The sequence below is a fragment of the Mytilus trossulus genome, chromosome 11 (genome assembly GCF_036588685.1).
Source record: "Mytilus trossulus isolate FHL-02 chromosome 11, PNRI_Mtr1.1.1.hap1, whole genome shotgun sequence".
Classification (NCBI taxonomy): Eukaryota; Metazoa; Mollusca; class Bivalvia; order Mytilida; family Mytilidae; genus Mytilus; species Mytilus trossulus.
Genome location: NC_086383.1, coordinates 56,736,966 through 56,753,898, shown reverse-complemented (window position 1 = coordinate 56,753,898; position 16,933 = coordinate 56,736,966). Strand labels below are relative to the sequence as shown.

The window sequence follows — 16,933 nt, the reverse complement described above, 5'->3', positions numbered from 1 at the left end:
TTGCATATTGTCAAACGTTATCAGCTCAATCAGCTCTTTTCCTTTGACTAAACCAAAATCGTTAGAACCCAAATGTATTATCAAAATTTTTAGAGGCGGATAACATCTAAGATTCTCTGCAACGAAAGGTAGCAATTTTCACCTATTTAATCCATTTAATCCCTCTTTGGACATACCAATGAAAAATATAACCTTTCGACTGTTATCCGAGGTTTTGACTCCCTGATATTCTCATAACGCTTCCACAGGCTGCCAAATATACAATAGATGATCCCATGACCCAAACCTGACGGAGTTCGATAATGACATTAATTGTTAAAAGTACTGTTATGTTTAAACCTTTACAAAGCATATAAAAATACAGCATCTTCGTATCTATGAATTAACCAAATCCGAACGTAACTCGTTTATGTATCAGAAACCCAATGTCCCCACCTCTAAATTTCCGAAACCCCAATTCTAATCTAATGCGAGGCCCCGCCTATTCTAAACGAACATGTCTTTAACTCCACAAAAATAAAGTTTTTTTAAGTATAGAAATAAACCGAAGACGAGTCAATGGAGACCCATTAATTAAAAAATGTAAAACCAAGAGTTTGTTAGTAGCAGGGTATCTTATTCCCCAAAAGGCACGCAACATGCTCATAGGACAAATTAATGTCAACCTTTGAAGAAATACCTTTCTGGTCAGCTTTCAAACTGCAAATCTTCAAATGCAATTCATATTTACTATTCGAAAATTTTAATGACAGATGAAAATTGCGTGGGCTCCTTTATCTGAATTCGTATCGGTCGTGAGCTCACCTATTCTTAATAAAGCAAATAAAACCAAGCCTAAATGCAGAAGCAAACATACAAGATTCATAATGAGAAGAGCAAACGGATCGTATAATTTTTGCTAAAAAAATAATTGTAACAGGAGCGTGAATATCTGATAATTTAGGACTTTTCCTTTGAACTCCCTCTAACATTTTAGAAGTTATAAAAGTGCATGTAGTGTCAGTTACACCTAATGATTATGCTTATGGCTAATCCCGGATACGTATGTATTATTTGAAGATGATGCATAACCATAATACGATAAGTAAACTATAGAACGAGTTAACACATCAATTTGTATAGGCCATGATACATTTAGTCATATTTTTTGCTAAACTCTGCTAACGACTCTTATGCTGTCTTAAAGTTTTCCATGTATTAATTTTTTGCCATCATAAATGTACCAATTCTTTAGTTTCAACATCTAGAATGTCCATAATAGGTTTGGCATTGGAGTAGGTTCCATGACTGCTTTTTGTGTTAACTATCTTAAAGTTAACATTCTTTCTAAATTATTAACATCTATTTTATCAGCAATCAAAGACGGGCTTCAAAGTTATTGTGAAACTGCCTATTCTAGAGGTAGCGTGAATCAGATGTAGATACTTAAAAATTCCAAAGATCTTTTAGAGTACATACAATCTAACTCTCTTTCATCTTGTGACAGTATTAAAACATTTGACTTTTCTACTCTTTACACAAGTATTCCACATTCCTAACTAAAAGACAAATTAAAAGAGTTGGTATTACTTTGCTTCATAAAAAAAAATGGCCAACGTAGATACAAGTATCTTGTCTTAAGGAGGGATTAATCCTACTTTGAAAAGAATCACTCTGATTCAAACAAAAAGTTATCTGAAACTGATATTATCAAGATGCTTGATTTCTTGATTGACAACATATTTGTGACGTTCGGAGGACTTGTTTTTCAACAGACTGTCGGCATTCCAATGGGAACAAACTATGCCCCATTACTCGCCGACTTGTTTCTTTATTATTATGAGGCTGACTTCATGCAGGAACTTCTTAGGAAGGAAGATAAGAAGTTAGCAATATCCTTTAACTCTGCTTTCCGCTATATAGATGATGTTCTTTCGCTAAACAATTAAAAATTTGGTGACTATATGGAACGCATCTATCCAATCGAACTGGAGATAAAGGATACTACAGATACAGTTAAGTCGGCTTAATATCTTGACTTACATCTAGAAATTGACAATGAGGGTCGGTTGAAAACAAAACTTTACGACAAAAGAGATGATTTCAGCTTTCCAATTGTGAACTTTCCATTTCTAAGTAGCAACATTCCAGCAGCACCTGCATACGGGGTATATATCTCCTAATTGATACGATATTCCCGTGATTGCATTTCCTATCATGATTTTCTTGATAGAGAGTTACTGCTCACAAGGAAGCTATTGAACCAGTTTCACAAATGATATCGGATATATTCCTTACGTCGTAACTACAATCCCCTTTCCTTTCATGAATGTGACCTACCGAATTAGACTATTTACCGGATTTGTAATCACATTAGCAACACGACGGGAGCCACATGTGGAGCAGGATCTGCTTACCCTTCCAGAGCACCTGAGATCACCCCTAGTTTTTAGTGGGGTTAGTGTTGTTTATTCTTAAATTTTCTATGTTGTGTCATGTGTACTATTGTTTTTCTGTTTGTCTCTTTCATTTTTAGCCATGTCGTTGTCAGTTTGTTTTAGATTTATGAGTATTGGTATCTTTCGTTTCACTTTGAAGAGACAAAGCGTAGGCAGATTTTGATGACTTTATTCAAAACCGTTACAACTATCTGATTATCGATATTAAACAATAACTTTTTATTCTCTAAAAATCGCCCCTACCATTCAGTAGCAACGACGGCTGGAAAAAATTCCAAAAACGTGATATTCCTAAAAATATCGTTATGATTCCACTCTTGATGCCAACAAGCTTGCGATCATTTGGCATAAACATAAACCCCCATCCCCTTTTTGAACCTTCGGCGCGATCAGTGTACATATGGATTATCTCGATTGAAATATATGCCAAGCTTCCTTTACGTTGCAAGTTGCATCGATTAACGGACGACAAAATGCCCTGTATTGGACGACGACCTGACAAGCAAAGTGCAATAGCTCAATAAGTGACTGAAGTTCATCTAAATAATGCAAAATATTCAGAATAAAACTCATTATCAAATTTAAAATCTAACTGGTCGAAATCACATGGTCAAATTCTCATTCTAATATGACGTTCTTCTTAAGCTTTTGGTGCAAAGCAATGTTCTAATTCAAATAGAACAGGGTTGTACGTGATTGACGTTACAATTGAAATTGTAACGTCAGATGAATTTTGATCAACGCCAGAGATCAAAATAGACATTTTTGTTGGTGTTGTTCGCTAGGAAATTAAACAAAAACATTCTAAAAGTAAGTTTATATGTTTCTGTTCTTTTTTTTATTGATAAACTGCTGATTTTCTATAACGTTTTTGGTTCATGAAATCAAAATGACGACATTTTGAGCGTCTACTATAGGTCCGCCTCGAAGTGAAAAAGTTCAAGCATTCCTATTAGAATCGAACTAATTCTATCCTGCCATGCTCTGTCCTCATTTTAACATGGGTAAGAATTATATTTGTAAACATTTAATACCTCGCTAACGCTTGGTATTAAGATATTCACAAATATAATGCCTACCATGTTAAAATGAGCATAGAGCATGGCAGGATATAATTATTTTTTGAACATTCTCAACAATCTGAAGGGGGACTTTACTTTCGCTTTTGCCAATTAAACTTTTTTTTTCATTTTTTACCATCTCGATCTTTAGACTCTTTTTTTTAATTCAGTAATGAAGATAGTTGATATACGTATACAACATTTTAAAGAACATTTCATTATTAACAATAACCACAATAAACCGATTTCTCGTATCAAACATAAACTAAAAGAACTAGCCAAGGAATTTGTTTTTGTCCCGGTCGATAAAGCTGCTAATAATATTATTTTTGTTTGTCGTAAATTCTACATTGAGGTTCTGAAAAAAGAAATAACCAATTCACCAACATTCCAACTGACTCCATTTTCAGAAAACGACATCTGTAACAAACATAAACTTTTAGCTACCGATTTACAAGCAGAGCCAAATACAATGAAAGTCTTAAGTATGTATTGGCTTCCGAAGCTACACAAAACACCTTACAAATATAGATTTATTTCGTCTTCAAGCAATTGTTCCACTACTAAATTGTCTATTCTATTTACCAGCCCACTTGGTACAATTAAAAACATGATAATAAATTATTCAAATAAGGCCTTCAAAAATAGTGAAATTGATTACTTTTGGAGTGTCAAGAACTCGTTGGAAGTACTTGATAAATTGCGTGCTTATTATTATAATATAAGTTGTATTAGAAAAACAAAATTAGTATGTTAAATTTGATGTATGCCTTTTTGTGCTTCTTCGTTCATTTGATGTTTTTACAGTGATATTAAGATGATAACACATTATTGACTGTTGTACCCCTATTTTTGACATTTTACTCTTTGAGTATGTTTGTTTTGTTCATTTATCGTTGACAATGTAATGGAATATGATGCGACTGTCATAAAAGTGAGAGGTTTAGCTAGCTATAAAACCAGGTTCAATCCACCATTTTCTACATTAGAAAATGTCTGTACCAAGTCAGGAATATGACAGTTGTTATCGATTCGTTTTATGTGTTTGGACTTTTGATTTTGCGTTTTGATTTTTGATTTTCCTTTTTCAATTTTCCTCGGAGTTTAGTATTTTTGTGTTTTTACTTTTATGTTGGTGATTTTGAATCTGTTCAAAGTTTTGATTTTTCTACCCTGTATACCACATTGCCTAACATTCTCATTAAGAAAAATGCAAACACCTAATTAAATGGGCATTTAAAAGATCAGAATTTTTCTTAGAAAACATTTTTGTTCGCTTTAGGGATTCCGTATATCGTCAGGTGGTCGGAATTCCAATGGGGACTAATTGTGCACCATTTATTGCGGACCTGTTTTTGTATTTTTATGAGTTACAATTTCTGACAAAAATAAACAAAGACCCATCGAAACAACATATGATACACAAATTTAATAATACTTCTAGATATTTGGATGATATTTTGGATCTCAATAATGACGACTTCAGTATGTATATTAAAGAAATTTATCCTGTTGAACTTACTTTAAATAAAGCTTATACTAACAATGACCACTGCCCTTTCCTCGATCTTGATATCTATATCACTAACGGAAAGCTGAATACTAAAATTAATGATAAAAGAGATGATTTTTCATTTCCTATCGTTTATTATCCATTTTAAGATGTGACGTTCCCTTGTCACCATCTAACGGTATCTCAACTTGTACGATTCTCTCATGTATGTAACAATGTTTTAGATTTTAACGAGAGAAATTTATGTATTACTGAAAAATTATTACACCAGGGTTTTCGATATCACAAACTAGTCAAAACATTTACTAAATTTTATCATCGGTATAAGGACATCATTTGTAAATATAGTTCAACATGCAGACTTCTTATACGTTCAGGTATTAGGTCAGGTCATTAAAGACTGCATATTTTGGCGTTAATATTGATTCACTTATAGGGTCTTTGCGTCGGAACTAAACACATGTATTCAAAAAACAATTGTTGGCATGACACGGGTTATGTTCTCTTCATATATGTTATGATGGTATGATACTAAACCCTTAACGGGAAGGATTATGCCTGATGTTCATATGATGAAATTATAATCTTTCAGTCAGTTTAATTGAAGTCTGGAGCTGGCATGTCAGTTAGCTGCTAGTAGTCTGTTGTTATTTATGAATTATTGTCATTTTGTTTATAATCTTTGGTTACATCTTCTGACATCAGACTCGGACTTCTCTTGAACTGAATTTTAATGTGCGTATTGTTATGCGTTTACTTTTCTACTTTGGCTAGAGGTATAGGGGGAGGGTTGAGATCTCACAAACATGCTTAAACTCGCCGCATTTTTGCGCCTGTCCCAAGTCAGGAGCCTCTGGCCTTTTTTAGTCTTGTATTATTTCAATTCAAGTTTCTTATGTACAATTTGGAAATTCGTATGGAGTTCATTATCACTGAACTAGTATATATTTGTTTAGGGGCCAGCTGAAGGACGCCTCCAGGTGCGGGAATTTCTCGCTACATTGAAGACCTGTTGGTGACCTTCTGCTGGTTTTTCTTTCTACGGTTAGGTTGTTGTCTCTTTGACACATTTCCCATTTTCATTCTCGATTTTATTGCATAACACACAGAACGAAATTCTCGATTACAAAATTCATCAACGGAACTACCAGAAGGGGATGAAAGATTCGACGCTAAAAAAAAAGAATCCCCTTCATTTATTTTGGAAATAAAAGCGAGGGGGGAAGAGCGAAAAGTAGAAAAATGTGGATGTGATAATGGACATGAAATATGCCCGAGAGCAATTTCCTTATGCAACTTCTTCCTAGTGGTCTCTGACTGTATTCTTTAAAAAAAAAATAGAATTTTTACAAGTATAAGAATATCTAAGACCCGTGTACATCAGTTTAAAGCTGAAACATAATCCCGGAATCAATTCGGAGCAATGGCTATTTCCGGATAATCAAACCAACATTTTTCGACCTTACAAACATTGATAGAGGAATTGCCTAATTGATATAAATCTGACAATTCACACCGTTTAACGTTTTTAATTTCTACAACTTGTGAATGATTGTGGCCCGTTACTTCCAAACGTTGAACAGCCTTGGTTGAAAATCCGTAACTTTTGACGAGATTGAAAACAGGCTTCACTGTCGCCACGAAAATCACTCTTGTCTACTAGGAATGATATCCGAAACCTAACGAGATGATAATTAGAGGAGGGATGAACAGTATTGTTCATAACTACAGACCATGACTGGTTGACACTACCTGTCATTATGCACAAAACCCACAATTCCTGACAATTGATATCCCAGGAAGATGATGGAAAGCGGTCTTTTCTAGTCAGTACTAATCATCGTACAAAGCTCAACCATTGGTAGTACCCTAAATTAGACGACGTTGTTCGAATGCTTTGCATATATTTCAAATACTCTAGGGCTTTTATAGGCCACTTTTTCTAATAAAATTGGCATGAAAATCATTAAGGCCGAAGTCCAAATTTCTATAATGTTTAAAGAATCTGGTACCACAGTCAGAGTACCTCTTTCCAGAAAAAATCGCTATCTAAGGTAGCAATCCACAGTTAGAAAATAAAATTAAAAATGAGCCCCAAAATGTTTTATCATCTCTTATTCCTAGATTTCTAATACATTAACCTAACTGTGTGTGATGTACATGTGCATATGTATGTAATCGGTAGCTTCCATAGATTCAATTTTCAAAAGTTAAAAGGATGAAAATTGATTCCTGTTATGTGTATCCATGGCAACATTCTGCATTTATCTACCATAAAATATTGCAAAAAGGGGGGTGAACATGTCATTTATCCCCCCAAAATTTGGATCAAACTAGAATTTCAATGCCTTTGAGTGATACCTTTTTAGAAACTGTTATCTTAAATCTTCCTAATGATCAAATAAAAAATGGGTGTCTTTCGCCTCATTTTTTCGTAAAATCCAATCACAAAGTTCGTGCGATAAAAAGTTGGAAAAAAACATTGCAATAATTGCCGGACCAATGTATGGTATGGACATGCAAATACGGACTGTCATACAGAAAACAGCCTATATTACATACATTACATAACCTTGATGTTCATATAAACCATATACAAAGGCTATTTTGATACTCAGATATCCAAAAATGAATTTTATTGCACACTAGCTCTCATATTTGAAAAATCCACAGGGGCCAAAATGCGAAACTACACACCTAACTGTGGAGTGCTACCTAAAGTAGAATCACACCACAAATCTGTAGCCGATTTTAACAATAAACATAAATAAATAATCTCACCCCGCCAATTTTTATCCTTCATCTTTAATGGAATATGAGCCCCAATCAGATCAAATGTGCTAGGGATGCCTTCCAGAATGTGAATAACTAGGGAAAATTCATTACTGACCATGTACGAGCCTTTAATTGGCGACCGGGACCTCCTACTATGATTAAAGGAGGTGAACTTGGTCCCATGTATATGTATACATACCATGAGTGTTCTGAATCGATGGGACCATCTCGACTTTGGAAATTATTCGGGAATCATTATCGGCTGCTCTTCTGTGGATTGTTCTGGTTACTTGGTATAACACTGGTCGCTAAGAATCTGTTCTCGACATCTGAAATCTCAACGACGACGAGCCATGTATGGCTACTGTAACAGGGATCAATTCCGTACGGTCACGTTGGTTTTGGTTGGACGCAATAATCTCGTCTCCGCTTGTATTTGCCATAACTTGAGTTGAAGGATTACCCGCCGCATTAATTTTCTGATTCCCACGAGAGCCATGGGTCTTACTGAATCAGAATGCACATGACCTTTAACAACATTTGGTATTTTACGCTTAGACGTAGACTTTTCTCTGCACCAGATCGTTATTTATTAGACGGTTGTCTATTTCTTTTCTTAGGTTTCATCTGTGTTGAGGATGGGACTGGGTGTTTTCAAAAACAAATTATCAAAGCTTCCCGTTCAAAACTTAGAAATTTAGAAGTGACGTCACAATACGCTAACATCACGTGACAGACACGGGCAAGTTTCGGAATGCAAAGAAAAAAGGGGGGACTCGAGAATAAATACGGAATCATATTTTTTTTTATTAAACCTGTATTATCAGTAAACCGATAAACATTATTATTGTTCATTCTGCCTATTACCCTTGTTTTTTCAGGTTGTGAGCTGTTACTACTGCATTTATCTAAACAAAACACACAGTACAAACGGCACGAATGCTTAGATGCTGTATCAACTAGTGTTATTTCCTAGATCGGACTTTATCATATATGTCACAAATTTAAAATGTGTGTCAAATATATAAAAATAATGGAATCTGAAGCGAGTTGATATCTTTGTTTTATACGTTTTTGATTACAAACTGTCAACTGAAGTACCCCTGGAACTGTCTTGATTTTATTAGATTTCCATGCTTAGTTATCACCGAACTAGTATATATTTGTTTAGGGGCCAGCTGAAGGACGCCTCTGGGTGCGAGAATTTCTCGCTACATTGAAGACCTGTTGGTGACCTTCTGCTGTTGTTTTTTTTTTCTATGGTCGGGTTGTTGTCTCTTTGACACATTCCCCATTTCCATTCTCAATTTTATTAGACTCATGTGTTTACGCTTACGCTATCGGCGCACCAGGGCACACTTCTTCTTGGGTTCATATTATTCCCAAATATGGTATGGGTGTAAAAATTCAAAATGATAGAATATGTTCAAAAATATGATAAAAATGGTAGGTCACCGCGCATTTTCTCTCATCCCTTCCCCTTCGTGAATGTTACCTACCGAATTAGAATATTTACCGGGTTTGTTATCATATAAGCAACACGACGGTTGTCACATGTGGAGCAGGATGTGCTTACCCTTCTGGAGCACCTGAGATCACCCCTAGTTTTTTAAGTGGGGTTCATGTTGCTTATTGTTTAGTTTTCTATGTTGTTTCTTGTGTAATATTGTTTATCTGTTTGTCTTTTTCATTTTAAAGCCATGTCATTGTCAGTATATTTTCGATTTATGAGTTTGACTGTCCCTCTGGAATCTTATGTCCCTCTTTCTCAAGCTACAGGTTGTGACAAAATGACACATTTTGTATGGATTAAACAGGAAAAACATCATTATGTGATTAAAAGCTAAACTAATAATAGAAACGAAAAATAAAATACGAGAAGATAGCTTTTAGAAGATGCTTTAAGAATATCAAAGAAAAGAGAGGCTCACCATACACCGCTCAAAATACCAATTTGCAAAATTCCATGTAGATTCCTTCAGAAAATTCACCATTTCAGAGTTACCTCCCCTTATAATGCCAATTTCCAAAAAATAAAAATAAAGTAAAATGATATACACTTTTACAAATCCTAATATTTAAAAGTTATAATCATATGCATTTGTACCTTTAAATGAAAATTCATATCAATTATCTGCATTCTTGCAATAAATTTGGCTAACTTAATTAAAATTTGGAACTTAGGTTCTATGATTGTTACAACCCAAGATTGGGAAAGACACCCATACCACCTTCAGCATATATTCTTCTTTTTGTGGTTGAAAGTTTCTTTAAACAAGGTTGATGCTGAACAAATATGATTTACAGATATAAACGGTACCAAATTTTCACATTTTTTTTCTTTCAAAATGGTCATTTAGCCACAAATTTGCAATTTTAATGAAAATGCACAGAGTTATAAGGGGTCCCTTCCAATGTTAATTTCCAAAAGAAACTAAGAATGCTGATATTGAGTTTTTCTCATTCTGGATTTTATAGGTGTTTTTCTGACTGGACATCTATCACTGTATTGGATACTCAAACTTCATAAGCGTCTTTACAAACAACGGTATATTGCTGGGTCTTTCATGTGATTGACAACATACTTTTTTATGCTTAGAGGTCGTATTTTTCATTAGACTGTCGACATACCCATGGAAACCAAGTGTGCCCCTTTTCCTGCCGACTTGTTTCTTTATTATTATGAGGCTGACTTGATATAGGAACTTCTTAGGAAGAAAAATAAGAAGTAAGCAATATTCTTGAACTTTTTTTCCCGCTATAAAGATGATGTGCTCTAATTAAATATTTCAAAATTTGGTGATTATCGAAACGGAGATCAACGTTACTAAAGATTCAGTTAATTATGCATAATATTTCGGTTGAAAACAAAACCTTACGACTAAAGAGATGATTTCTGCTTTCAAATTGTGAACTTTCTATTTATATGTGGCAACATTCCAGCAGCGACTGTATACAAAGTATATACTTCCTAATTGATACGATATTTTCGGACTTGTATACATATTTTTAAGGGGCCAACTGAAGGACACGCGGATGCGGGAATTCTCGCTACATTGAAGACCCATTGGTGGCCTTCGGCTGTTGTCTGCTCTATGGTCGGGTTGTTGTCGCTTTGACACATTCGCCATTTCCTCTCTCAATTTTATTCTATTTCCTTTCATAATTTCCTTAAAAGATAGCTGCTGCTCACAAGAAAGCATTGAAATAAAAAGTTCCAAATGGTGTAGTTGTCATCATCCCTTCGAAAAAAAATTAGGACACCATCGCGAGTTGGTTGACCGTTACAAAGTATCCGTTTCAAAGATGATATCGGATATCAGTTTACTTTATCTATGAGTTTCGCCCCTCTTTTAATAGTATAACTAATTTGAATATGTATTCACGTAAACCTTGATAGGACCATAACAAGAGGATAGGCTTCACGTGTGTTTAAGTAACTAAAAAGAATATAATGTCAACATTTAAAAGTGACGAAAGACAGGCACCGGGGAGAAGTGATTCTTCCCTATAAAAAATATTTCTAGTACAGAAAAAAAGAGGATTTACATGTTTTCTTCCTATATGATATTGTATCAAATAGACCAAGAAAATTACCAGTATATGACTGCACGTGCTCGTGTTAGGATTCATATTCGTATGTTTGTTTTCATTAGGTCTTATGGCATACATTACTTTTGGAGATCTCACCTTCTGTCAATTTCCTTTATTATTATATGTATTCTACTTATAAAAATATTTTTATCCAAAGATATCAAGAGTTAGAAAAAAGACGTAAGTTGATAAAAAAAAACTCCTCGTCTAAAGAAAGAAAACGAACAGTCCAAAGGAAACAAAATTTGGAAAAAGTTACCAGATTTTGTTTTTAAGGTTGTCTCTCATTAATATTTTCCTTTCAATCATATACCATATGATTTTACTATGCGAGTTTAATGTGATCACCTTTGAGTTATAAATTATGATGGGTTCCCAGATATTTAATTATTGTGCCCTGAGGTTAGATTTTAGGTTTTTCGGTGGACGCAGTATCTGATGTGCGGTGTTGTTTTCATATCTATACGCGTAATTTTGATTCTTTACTTAGTCAGCTCAATCGATATGTGATCTTCTTTAAATCTTCTTGTATATTTTTGTACGTTTTAATTTCAGCTTATCATTTAGAATGGGTACTAGTGCGTCCAGCAATATCCAGTATGGAGAAGATATTGACAGTATTATCCAGACACTTAATTATACAATAGTGTGTGGAATTGAGATTAAGAATTCTACAAAATATACTCTACATTCACCTAAAACAATAGTCCAGTGGGGATTTCTGTTATCCCCACCACCTACAGCTATCAAACCTGGTGGCAAAGGACATTTTGTAAGTTTCTGTAGACATGTAATAAAAAAAATTCAGGCTTTAGTTGTGTGCAAAGCTGCATTTTCCCCTATGTTGAGTTTATTTTTCATAATTTTCAAATCATTTTATCAGTATTCAATCATTTGTTTTCAAGTGAAATTGTTCAACAGCTTTATGACAGATTGCGTAACTTTATTGCAAAAACGTGAAACCCTCACGGGTTAAAATGCAAACATAATTTACACAATTGACAAAAGACATAATACATGATAAATTTGTTGAACAAGTGAAGATGATATTAATAATATAAATATATATATATATATATAAAATGCCTAGCGGGGCTGGAACCTGTACTTTTTATTTCTAACTTCTACGACAACACTACCTAGCATTGCGCAGAGACCTTATTCCCTTCACTTACTCTAGATTATAAAAAATAAGCTTTCGTTTCGGGAGGTGTAACTGTCTCGTAGGAATTAAACAAGGATCTCTGATACAATACACAAAGTATTATTTTGAGTGTACAGAAGTGATAATCAGATCCCGCTTACATGTTTAACCCCACCACATTATTTATGTATGTTCCTGCTCGTTTGAATTGTTTTACATTGTCATATCCGGGCCTTTTATAGCTGACTATGCGGTATGGTTTTGCTCATTGTTGAAGGCCGAACGGTGACCTATAGTGTTTATGTCTGTGTCATTTGGTCTCTTGTGGATAGTTGTCTCAATGGCAATCATACCACATCTTTTTTTAAATAATCACTGTAGATAAATATATGTATATATCTGTCTATGTGTAGTGACAACTGCAAATTATACCTTTTCCATCGGATTTCTTATGAAATATATACCACTCGTCTAAACATCAACATAACAATATTAGATCTGTAAATTTGCTTTCGCAAATTTTTGGTTCTTCCCTCGCCGTGATTCGAACCCATGCTACTGAGATATCGTGACACCAAATCGCCTCACTGTAGCCGTCCTGCTAGACCACACGACCACCTGGGCTTCATAAAAATTGAGCTTTCGGTGGCTGGGTGTTACCTTTCCACGTCAGTTTCAATCTAGTGTCGTACTACAGTACATGATATATAAGGCATGGAGATGTTATTTTCACAGCTAAGCTTAATTATCTATAGTAAAGGATCCTACAAATTAATGTAAGATACAGTCACAGAAAATAATTATATATATATATACTAAAAGTATATATTGACCAATGTGGACCTTATTTTTGCAATTCCATAGATTGCTTCATACAGTCTACAATACTAGACAAAATATCTAAATTTGGATCTAAAATAGTTTTAATTTTAGAGTTTAAGTCAAGTTCGTTAAAATTAAGATAATAGGTTTTAATTACATTTGTAAGGGGCTTTCTTACATGACTGTTACTTTGTCAATGAAGGAAAACGTGTTCTTCATCATGGTTATGATAGAAAGGGTTAGGTCACATTTAGTTTTGACACTTGCATTGTTCTCAAATTTTTCATTGGTAATTTTCTAAAATTATGGAAAGTACATAGGCACAAATAAAAAAAAGACATTCAAACAGAAAGCTAGGAACTTAACATTAACGTATATTGTAAAACAAGAGCATTGTATACTTAATGAGTGAATACATTTTAACAATAATGCATATTACTTATTGCCTATTCTTAAATGTTCTAGTTAGTTGAATCATAATATATTACCAACAAGCAGAAACAGACGTTTTCAATGCTCTGTTTTCTCAAACACCTCTTCCTAGTTTTCCGTGTTACAGATTTTTAGGCTTTATATGCCAGTTTCGGGATTTAAAACCACTTTTGCCACTTTTCCAGTATGATTTATATAGAAATAATTCATATCGTAGAATTTAACCCAATTTCAGCTTTTTAGTAAGAAAAATATATTGGTTTTAAAACCATTTTTACCTCAATATAAAATGTGCCACTCAGGGTATTAGATTTTGCATCACATGGGGTAAAGGCATCTATCAAAAAAATATTAGATTTGCATATAATTTGGAGTATATATTATCAAACTTAAGGTATTTTCTTTTTGTCCATATTTTAGTCTTTCAAGTATTGTACATTTGTAATTGTAGAAATTAATAAAATGCCTGAAAGTAACCAATTATTGGAGCACGAACAGACGTGATATGTTCTTTTATTTTTTTTTTATGTGTTTAAAGAACAAAACTGCTGCATTACACACGTACGAATGCAAAATATACCCTATTATATAAAGATTGTTTTTTTCTTTAAATTCTTAAATTTCTTAAAAAAGGACAGCAATTCAAGTAAATGCTATGAACAAATCAAACTATAAATGGACATAGAATCAGGTTTTTTTTATAATTCAAATACAGAATTATGTTTAAATCGCGCAAGAGAAAACCAAAATTGTTTTTGTTTAATACGTTTAAAAATTATTTGTATACACCCGTCATGTCCGTTATAATAAAGAAAATCCATTTAGATTATTTCTGTATTCTTTTTATCAAATAAAAACCATTAAAACAAGCGAACAAAAATATGATTAAAGTTCAAGAGTTTTCATGGTCATTTCAAGTGAAATACAGCTGTATATTACTGTCAAAATTAATTATACATACACATTATAGTATTGAGTTTAAAGAGAAATGTGCAAATAATTTACGATCTCGAATAGTAATTTTCATTTAGAAATTGAAAAGTCACGGAAAGATAAAATATTAATCTTTTCTTAAAATAAACTTGATTTTTTTCCTGTGCAAATTTATTTAAAAAAAATGGTTATGTTACTTTTAATAAATTTATTTTAAATGTTAACTTATTCAATACTTTAACAAAATCTTTGAATACTGTTTTTATTGGTGTAAATTCAAGTTGTTATCAGTAATATTAAACATGTTAAAACCATATTGAAAATAACACGTATGTACTTTCACGTTACTACAATCCGTCTATACTTATAGTAAAACATTGAACAAGGTCTTGTTGTTTTTTTTCCTGACTGTTAATGATGTCTAAATACTTTGTCCATTGAGAGCTGGATATGACTGATGTATTTTTTAGTCTTAAATACATGATTTTTTTGTTTCATTTATTGTCATTGGCCTTTTACTAGTTTTCAGTAACTGCGTGTGCTTTCAGATTTGTACTTGGTGTCTTTTTTTGGTGTCTTTTTGTTGTGTTCACGTCCACTTTGTATTTATGCTAGGTGTGTCCGTCGGACAAGTTAAGCCCTTTTAACGGATATCTATAGTTTGTTCTTATGTTGAACTATCACACCACTGTCCCAGGTACTAATAAGTGGAGGGATGAGCAATTACAAACATGTTTAACAACGCCACATACCATGTGTGTAAGTCTGCAGTCAGTTGTTGTCGTTGGGTACAAGCTGTTATAACCATGTGACCATCAGTTTTAAAATATTCTATAGAAACCATAAATATACAAGATAAATAGTTATATGAAATATGTTTCTTCCAAAGAATTGTTTTACTGCAATGAAATGTAGAATTAATTTGCTACCAATTTTTTTTACCCTTTTTCGAATACTACCGGGTGTGACGTACTCTGATTTGGTCGTATTACACCTTTTTACGAGTTAGATTGTCTTTAGATGAGGACTTACATAAGACAGATATTGTCGAAATCAACTAAATAACGGCCAAAACAAAACAACTATCCGAAAAAATGGCTAAGCATTGCATTCTTTTCGGAAACTATACTCTATACACATTAGTGTTTTGCGTAATATATTTCCTGTAAGTAATTAATTAAACCAAGACACTATTTTTTTTCTTTCAGATTGGTCATAAACACAGCGCCGGTGTAACAGGAACTACAGGTGTTGTATCCTATTTGATTGGCGATTCTGATTTACGAATGGTTATTATGTGGTCGGCACCATATAATTTCGATTTTTTTGACAACCGTTTAGCAGTTGGCTTTATAAAATTTAATGATGATCGGGATATTTACAACCGCATGTATTATAAAAATGATGATAAATTTGACAGAGACAATTATTGTAGAAGTTGCAACATCATAACAAGTAACAGAGATGGCTTCATTATTCAGGGAATCATGGGAACTTCTCACAAATCAAAGGTGGAAGTTGAATTATCTGAAAGAAGTCAAATGGATCGAAGTCGTGCTAGGTTTTAAATAAACAACATTACTTGTAACTATAGGTTTTCTTATTTTAATCTTTTCAATAATCGTATTACTAGTACCTGATTTGGAAAAAATACATTTTTTTATAGAGATTTGATAAATGGCCTATCTACTTATAAACATAATTGGTTTAGTCATTACCATGCATTGGCAAGTTTATGGACGATTAAGCAGGATTTCGAATTTACAATTAATCATAGCATTTCTCTGTCAACTAATCTTATGTTAGACAAGGACTAATCTAAATAAAGTTATTGATCACTAGAACTGGATTTGCTTTAAATGAATTAATTAAAACACATTGTTCTATGCATTTCTCTTGTTTATGTAAAGCATATATGATATTAACATTCGTCTGGTCTACTAAGTACCGAACGTGAACTATTCCCGCATATGACTGTTTCGCTGAGAACTAATTCCTATTCCTAGGTGTGTCTCTCAATTCTCTGTATTTGTTTATCCAGCGTTGATGTATTTTGTCATGAAATGTTGTAATTTTAGCGGTATATTTTAAATTGCAATAACGACAGAGGTATGGCTAGCCTCAAAATCAGGTTCAATCCGCAGTTTTCTTGATTGTCATGTCCCAAGTCAGGAATATGGCAGTTGTTATCTAATAGTTCGTTTCAATGTATTATGCATTG

At 33.4% G+C, this 16,933-nt stretch overlaps 1 protein-coding gene across 1 annotated transcript in view; it reads left to right on the top strand.

Annotated features, from left to right (window-relative positions):
• LOC134690492 (echotoxin-2-like) overlaps positions 1-16,600 on the top strand; it is a 29,283-nt gene extending 12,683 nt beyond the window's left edge. Inside the window, exons 2-3 of the mRNA XM_063550466.1 lie at positions 11,937-12,153; positions 15,921-16,600. Coding sequence (XP_063406536.1) covers positions 11,950-12,153; positions 15,921-16,280 — 564 coding nt within the window. The 5' untranslated portion in view covers positions 11,937-11,949 and the 3' untranslated portion in view covers positions 16,281-16,600. The remainder of the gene's footprint in view (positions 1-11,936; positions 12,154-15,920) is intronic.
• The last annotated feature ends 333 nt before the right edge of the window (positions 16,601-16,933 follow it).